Raw genomic sequence first — 8,408 nt, forward strand, 5'->3', positions numbered from 1 at the left:
TTTTTTTTTTTTTTTTTTTTTTTTTTTTTGAGAGAGAGAGAGAGTGTCGCTCTCCCAGGCTGGAGTGCAATGGCACAATCTTGGCTCACTGCAACTTCTGCCTCCTAGGATTAAGAGATTCTCCTGCCTCAGCCTCCTGAGCAGCTTGGATTACAGGCACCCTCCACCACGCCTGGCTAGTTTTTGTATTTTCACCATGTTGGCCCGGCTGGTCTTGAACTAACCTCGTGATCCGCCCACCTCGGCCTCCCAAAGTGCTGGGATTACAGGCGTGAGCCACTGCCCCCGGCCTCTCTAGCTCTTTAATAACATATTAAAATATTGCTGGGTGCAGTGGCTCATGCCTGTAATCCCAGCACTTTGGGAGGCCAAGATGGGTGGATCACGAGGTCAGGAGTTCAAGACCAGTCTGGCCGACATGGTGAACCCCTATCTCTACTAAAGATACAAAAAGTTAGCTGGGCATGGTAGCAGGGGCCTGTAATCGCAGCTACTAGGGAGGCTGTGGCAGGAGACTCGCTTGAACCTGGGAGGCAGAGGTTGCAGTGAGCTGAGATCATTCCATTTCACTTCAGCCTGAGCGACAGGGCGAAACTCAAAAAAAAAAAAAAATTGATTAAGGGGGCTCTGGGAACTGGCTAACTACAACCACCCTAATTTCTCCTTTAGGCAGATAATATGTATATGCACTTTAGTTGCTTATTGATTTTCAGAAATTAATAGCTGGCTGCCCCATTAAAGTGGTAGATATTGAGTCCCCTTTGTAGTAATTTTGTTCCCAAGTAGTTGGGACGATAGGTGCACACCACCACAACCAGCTGTTTTTTTTTGTTGTTGTTGTTGTTTTGTTTTGTTTTTCAGACAGGAGTCCTGTCATCCAGACTGGAATGCAGTGGCATGATCTCTGCCCAGTGCAACCTCCACTTCCCAAGTTCAAGCAATTCTCCTGCCTTGGCCTCCCAAGTAGCTGGGATTACAGGTGTGTACCACTACGCCTGGCTAATTTTTGTATTTTTAGTAGAGATGGGGTTTCACCATGTTGGCCAGGCTGGTCTCAAACTTCTGACCTCAGGTGATCTGCCCGTCTCCTGACCTCATGATCCACCCACCTTGGCCTCCCAAAGTGTTGGGATTACGGGCATGAGCCACTGCGCCTGGCCTTTTTTTTTTTTTTTTTTTCCAGTTTATAGAGAAAGTCTCACTATGTTGCCCAGGCTTTGGTAGAGACGGGGTTTCACCATGTTGTCCAGGCTGGTCTTGAACTCTTGGGCTTAAGGAATCCTGCCTCCCAAAGTTCTGGGATTACAGGCATGAACCATAGCACTGCGCTGGCCTGGAATGCTAATCTTTTGAGGAAAAAATGACCCTCAGTTGCTGTGAAAAGTGACATCCTAGTTTCCACAGGAGGAACTGGGGAGGATATTGGGGAGCAGGGGAGTTGTTTATCAAAGCTTGTTTTGTTAGATCAGTTGGCATTCCCTTAATAGGATTCTCTCAGCCAAATGTGAGTGCATTGTGTGAATGCCTCAAGCGTTAACTGAATAGCCTTTTACATATGGGGTCTTAAGACTAGTAATATCTGTAGGGCTTGGGGGATGGTTAGCTTTATGGTACTCTAGGCAGGGAAAAGGCAAATTATGGTAAATAAAATAATTCCTGACTGAGGCTATAGAAAAGAGAGTAATTGTATATGTTACATGGGGTACAATGTGATGTTTTCATATATGTTTAAATTGTGGAATTAGTAAATCATGCTAATTAAATCTAGCACCTCACATACTTATATTTTGTTGTGGGGAAAACATTTAGTATATTTTCGCAATTTTGAGATATACAGGCCAGGCTTGGTGGCTCACACCTGTAATCCCAGTACTTTGGGAGGCTGCGTTGGGAGGATCATTTGAACCCAGGAGTTTGAGACCAGCCTGGGCAACAGAACGAGAACTCATTTCTATAAAAAATAAATCAGGCGAGCATGGTGGCATGTACCTGTAGTCCCAGCTGCTTGGGAGGCTAAGCCAGGAGGATTACTTGAGCCAGGAGATTGAGACTGCAGTGAACCATGGTCATGCCACTGTACTCCAGTTGGGACAGAGTGAGATATTATCTCAAAAAATACATATATATACAATGCTTGTTTGTCTTCCTTTTTAGGGTGACTTGAAAGTAGGGCATCCTTCAGCCATGTGAAGAGAGGAAATAATGGCAGATGACAGTCTGCATGTGCAGTTTTCAGGTAAATATTCCTGTTCATTCCAATATTGACTACCTCCTCTGTGCCAGGCCCGTTGGGTAGTTGGTATCTATCAGGAAACAATTGGGAGGCAAATTAACTTATATTTGTAAGATCCATGAAGGAAAAGACAGGATATCTTGTTTTATTTACTGCTAGATCCCAATCACAGCGCTTGGCACATGGCAGGAACTTTCTGAATGTTGGATAAAACAACTGAAAACATGAGAAAGGGATTCCTGTTAAAGGGTTTGACAGCAGGGTCTGCAATCAGTGCTTCCACACCTGTTTTGCAGCCAACATTCAACTGATATGTCTTCTACCTGGAGTGTCTAGGTATCTGAAACAAATAATGAAAAAGCTGTTTCAGGAATCATCCAGCGGTTGTCAGCTATCCAGGCTCATGTGATGCCTGTGATGGTGTTACACTGTTGGAAGAGCAAGCACTGTCTTTATTGAGGTTTGGCTCCAAGCACTGTTTTGGTGTTGTAGCTGAGTACCTTTGGGCAGTGTTTTGCACCCCTGAGAGTGGAATGACTCCTCCTGTGGAGTTGGTCCTAGTCTGGGTGCAAACAATTTTTTTTTTCTGTTAGAAAAGGGACCTTATCGGCCGGGCACAGTGGCTCATGCCTGTAATCCGAGCACTTTGGGAAGCCAAGGTGGGCAGATCACCTGAGGTCAGGGGTTCAAGAGCAGCCTGACCAACATGGAGAAATCCTATCTCTACTAAGAATACAAAATGAGCCACTGGGATTTTGCCTGTAATCCCAGCTGCTCGGGAGGCTGAGGCAGGAGAATCGCTTGAACCTGGGAGAAGGAGGAGGAGGTTGCAGTGAACCAAGATGGTGCCATTGCCCTCCAGCCTGGGCAACAAGAGCAAAACTCCATTTCAAAAAAAAAAAAAAAACAGAAAAGGAAAAGGACCCTTTCTTAGAGACAGTCTGTCATTCTTTGAATCCTAGATGCCTTCACCTGAATGACAACTAACTCCATCAGGACCACAGATGTGTCTGACAGCCCTGTGTGACACCAAGATAACTAATGTATGTATGTTGTCTTTTTGTCATGTAGGTCTCAGTTAACTTATTATAGCTCAGATGGGAATTGGGGCTTAAAAGTATGTTTTTAAAAATTATGTAGAGTATCAGAATTTTAAAGAATTCTTAGAATCTAAAGTCTATCCCCTCATTTTCTAGAGCTCTGCTGTGCAATAGCTATATGCTACATGTGACTGTGTAAGTTTGTAAAAGTTAAATAAATCGCTGGCCGGGCACAGCAGCTCACACCTGTAATCCTAGCACTTTGGAAGGCCAAGGTGGGTGGATCACCTGAGGTCAGGAGTTCAAGACCAGCCTGGCCATCATGGTGAAACCCCATCTTTAAAAAAAAAAGTTAAATAAACTGTTTTGTTTTGTTTTGTTTTGTTTTTTTGTTTTTTTGAGACAGAGTCTCACTCTGTTACCCAAGCTGGAGTGCAGTGGCACGATCTCAGCTGACTGCCACCTCCGCCTCCTAGGTTCAAGCAATTCTGCTTCAGCCTCCAGAGTAGCTGGGACTACAGGCATATGTCCCCATGCCTGGCTAATTTTTGTATTTTTAGTAGAAATGGGGTTTCACCATATTGGCCAGGCTGGTCTTGAACTCCTGACATTGTGATCTGCCTGCCTCAGCCTCCCAAAGTGATGGGATTACAGGCATCTTTTTTTTTTTTTTAGAGCTGGAGTTTTGGTCTTGTTTCCCAGGCTAAAGCACAATGGTGCAATCTTGGCTTACTGCAACCTCCGCCTCCTGGGTTCAAGTGATTCTCCTGCCTGGAACAGCAGTGCATGATAAACTTTCTGCATTAGTGGAAATGTTCTCTGAGCTGCGCAATATGTTAGTCACTAGCCCAACAGATTCTGAGATTAAGAAACTGATTTATAGGCTGGGCGCATTGGCTCATGCATGTAATCCCAGCACTTTGTGAGGCGGAGGTGGACAGATCACGAGGTCAGGAGATCAAAACCATCCTGGCTAACACAGTGAAACTCTGTCTCTACTAAAAATACAAAAAATTAGCAAAAGTTTGAGATGTCGTTTTGGTCTTGTTGCCCAGGCTAGAGCACAATGGCGCAATCTCAGCTTACTGCAACCTCACCTTGTAGGGTCACATGCCTGTAGTCCCAGCTACATGGGAGGCTGAGACAGGAGAATCCTATGAACCTGGGAGGCGGAGGTTGCAATGAGCCAAGATTGTGCCACTGCACTCCAGCCTGGGTGACAGGGGGAGATTCCATCTCAAAAAAAAAGAAGAGAAAAAGAAACTGATTTATTTATGCCAAGCACAGTGGCTACGCCTGTAATCCCAGCACTTTGAGAGGCTGAGGCAGGCAGATTGCGAAGTCAGGAAATTGAGACCATCCTGGCCAACATGGAGAAACCCCATCTCTACTAAAAATACAAAATTAGCTGGGTGTGGTAGCATGCCCATCCTAGCTACCGGGGAGGCTGAGGCAGGAGAATCACTTGAACACAGGAGGCAGAGGTTGCAGTGAGCCAAGATTGTGCCACTGCACTCCAGCCTGGCACAGAGTGAGACTCCATCTCAAAAAAAAAAAAAAAAAAGACCAAGACAAAATCTTGAAAGAGAAAAAGTAACTCAAAAACAGAAAAAAATCGGTAGTAAAAATAGTCTGTGTTTTTTTGTGTGTTTGGGATTTGTGTTTTTTTGCATGGGTTATTTATAGCCATTCTCTCCACTTTTACTGTGCTCCAAAGGGAGATGTTTTAAGAAAGAATAGCAGTCTTCACTTCTCAAACTCAGTCACAATCTCAGTCTGAACTGGTAAAACCAAAATGGCTCCTAAGGAAAGAGAAAAATTCCCTGTCATGAATAGTCACAGTGTTTTAAATCTGGGCCCTCAAGTTCTAAGCATAGAGGTTGTCTTCCTGACTACAGTAGGGCTATCTATGTGCAGAGAGAGGTTCCTGTGTTGCTACTTGAAAAGAGATAATTCATTGGTATTTGTGTTTCTGTATTCAATATCCCAAAATGTATCAATGGCATAGTCATGTGCATTAAAATAATATGATGGGGTTTCCTACTTTGATAAATAAAGTTAATTACTCACCTACTTATCCCTGTTGTGTTAGAGACAAGCTGCCCCAGAAAACCCCCTTAAGTGCAGCTGATTCCCACTCTGATGGCTCTGCAGCTAGATTCCTAAACTCTTATCCAGGTGCCACAGCAAGGCTACCAGACATTCCACATTGAGCAAAGCCTGATTACAGCTATCTGGGCAGCACAGGAGAGGTCATGAGAAACAAACCTTTGTTACATGTACTGGTAAATTCTTGTTTTACACATACCTGTAAATTCCAGTTTTTTTTTTTTTAACTGCCACCACAAAATTCACAGGATGATGTATTTGCAAGTGTGTCACAAGCTGATAAACTATCTTCTTGCTTGTTACAAGCTGATAGACTATCTCAGTCTGGAGACTCCCTTAGGCCCCTCTCATCCCATATAAACCCCTCATTTTGTAAGTTCAGGGCTGCCTCTGACTGTTATGGAGCAACCTGGCAGGTCAATAAACTTGCTTGCCTGACTTTGGGTCTGCTCGTCCTTTCTCTTGGCTGACCTTACATTTTGGTGCCAAAACCCGGGAAGGGGTAGGCTCTAGCCTGGCACCCTTAGAGAGCTCTTTCTCTATCCCTCCCTCCCTCTCTGATCACCCCTCTCCCGGCCACCCTCCCCTTCCCAAACCAGCTGAATACCTGGAGGATCTCCCAGACTCTCCCATTGTTGGCAACCTCATTCACCGTCAGAGCCTCCACAGGGGTAAGACAGACTCTTGCCATTTACCCGGAACCCTTGACCGTCTCTGCCTTCCTGAAAGACCCAGCGCTGGGCCAACGGCTTCTTCAGCCTCCAGGCCTCTGGTTCCTCCATTTCAGGTATGCCTGACTCAGCAGCTACCTCCTCTATTCCGGACAAGGCCCAAAGGAAAGGGGGCACCCTCTCCTCCCATCCCTGTCATCGGCAGTCTCTTTTTCCTCTACCTACATCCCCATTTGCTATGGGAGCCTCTCAGTCTATCCCTCCCGAAACTCCTCCCTTTGGGTGTCTCCTGCATCTTAATCTCGGCCTCCATTCAGAGGTTCACCCTAAGAGACTTATCTTTTACTGCAATACTGCTTGGCCTCAATACAAACTAAACAATGGCTCCCAGTGGCCTGAAAATGGCATCTTTGACTTCAATATATTTAGAAACTTAGACAGCTTTTGCCACTACAATGGGAAATGGTCTGAAATTCCTTATGTTCAAGTTTTCTTCACTCTCTGTAGCCATCCTTCCCTCTGCCAGCCCTGTTCTACTTTCCAAATTATACTTGCTCGCTCCAAACCTGACTGACCCCTGTCACCCTCCCCACGGCCCTTGTCAATGACTCATCTCCTGCTATACTCCCCATAGCCCCAGCTAGCTACTCCTTTTCCTTTGACCCCACTGATTTTCCTCCTCCTGGACCATCCTCACCCCCATATGCCCCCACTCTGGCCCTACCTCTTACCCACACCAACCACCCTGCATCTGACTGAGTCCTCCCTGTCTCCACCCTTTACCCACCCAACATGCCCAGCAACCAGCTCTCTTGCTTCCCCTCTGGGAGGTAGCAAGGACCAAAAGGATCATCCGTGTCCACCTCCCCTTCTCCGTCTCTGATCTCTCCCAGATTGAAAAATGTCTCAGGTCCTCCTCCAATCCTGATACTTATATCAAAGAATTTAAATATCTAAGCCAGTCTTATGAACTCACTTGGCATGATCTCTATATTATTATCCTCTCTTCTACCCTCCTTCCGGAAGAGAAGGGAAGAGTGGCTCGCAGCTCAGGCACATGCCAATGATCTTCAGGCAAGATCCTACTAGCTGTAAGAGCCGCTGCCATCCCCTGGGAAGAGACTTCCTGGGAGTACCATCCCACAGACCCTGGCCGGGTGTCTTTTAACCATATGATTACTTGCCTTATTGCAGGCCTTTACAGAGCTACCCATAAGGCCATGAATTTTGAAAAACTCAAATTAACCAAAAAGCAGATGAAAATCCTGCCCAATTCCTTTCCCACCTTACAGAGGCTCTCCAAAAATATACTTGTGTCGACCCTGCCTCCTGAGCAGGAACTATTGTTCTTTTTTTTTTTTCCACGGAGCAAATTTATTGTGAAAGCTCGTGGGGTGAGGAAGGGATGGGGCAGGCTCTAGGAGGCCGAGTCGGAGGCCTCTGAGCTGTCTTTGACATTTGTGCTCTCTGTGGTCTCGCTGACCTCACTGAGGTCCTTGCTGTCCCCACCACTATCCTCGGCAGCCAGGCCCTTCTCCTCATGACAGGCCTCTCCTGAGCTCGGAGGTGAACTGCCTTTGCTCTCCACCTTGTTCTTGATGGCATCCAGCACCATGGGCCTGCCCTTCTCCTTCAGCTCCAGGTGACGCCTCAGCTCATCGGCCATCGGGGTGAGATCCTGCTTCCTGGCGAAGGCATCCTCCCCATCTGCATAGTATTTGGGCTCCCCTTCACTGACCTGAAAGTTGAGGGTATTGGAATAGAGGTGTAGGGCAGCCCAGTTACTCTTCCTGACATGTAGGGAGACGTACTTGGCATTGAAGTTCTCTATCATGGCTCGAGAGGCCTGGTCCATCAGTTTCTGTGCCAGACCGAGGTGCCAGTGGGAACGCATCACAGCCAATGAGGTGATATGTCCGTGGGGCACATCATCTGCGTCCTCTTCCATTTTGGCCAGGACATACCCCACAATCTTCCCATTCTCACCCTCAGCAATGTAAGAGAGCTGGGGCCAGGAGAGGCCATGGGAGAAGTAGTATTTCATCTGGTAGTTCTCGGGTAGGCAGAGGAGGTTGCAGTGCTGCATGTTCATCAGGTCCTCTGGCCTCACACTGCGGATGTTCATAATGGCGGCAGGGCTCGCGGGTCCCAGCGGATTGTGAAGGCACAGTCAGCTGCTGCCGTGCTCGGAAGCAATGCCAGGACATCCGGGGCTGGGACCGGGGCTGCGCTAGCTAGGGTGGAACTCTTGTTCTTAATACTCATTTTATCTCCCAATCTGCCCCCGATAAGATGGCCCTCAAACAAGACCTTAACCTGGTGTTCAAAGTCTTTTTTTTTTTTTTTTTTTTTTTT

General features: G+C 46.6%; 2 protein-coding genes and 1 non-coding gene across 3 annotated transcripts in view; 2 read left to right on the top strand and 1 right to left on the bottom strand.

Annotated features, from left to right (window-relative positions):
- The window catches only part of MATR3 (matrin 3), a 79,078-nt gene that overhangs the window by 2,548 nt on the left and 68,122 nt on the right, over positions 1-8,408 (top strand). Inside the window, exons 3-4 of the mRNA XM_017536707.2 lie at positions 2,155-2,236; positions 3,196-3,276. The gene's annotated coding sequence lies outside the window, so the exon portion shown is untranslated. The remainder of the gene's footprint in view (positions 1-2,154; positions 2,237-3,195; positions 3,277-8,408) is intronic.
- Positions 2,610-2,810, top strand: LOC119472452. Its single transcript, XR_005201596.1, has one exon. It is a non-coding gene; the product is annotated as a small nucleolar RNA SNORA74 (small nucleolar RNA).
- Positions 7,411-8,276, bottom strand: LOC108310060 (N-alpha-acetyltransferase 10-like). The gene has a single exon (XM_037741398.1). It carries the CDS (start codon positions 8,176-8,178, stop codon positions 7,471-7,473), a length of 708 nt encoding a protein of 235 aa, XP_037597326.1. The 5' UTR covers positions 8,179-8,276; the 3' UTR covers positions 7,411-7,470.

The sequence above is a fragment of the Cebus imitator genome, unplaced genomic scaffold (assembly GCF_001604975.1).
Source record: "Cebus imitator isolate Cc_AM_T3 unplaced genomic scaffold, Cebus_imitator-1.0 Scaffold101, whole genome shotgun sequence".
In the NCBI taxonomy this organism is placed as follows: Eukaryota; Metazoa; Chordata; class Mammalia; order Primates; family Cebidae; genus Cebus; species Cebus imitator.

Excerpts from the sequence above, each read along its gene's own strand:
- LOC108310060 (XM_037741398.1), bottom strand. The coding sequence starts at position 8,178 with ATGAACATCCGCAGTGTGAGGCCAGAGGACCTGATGAACATGCAGCAC.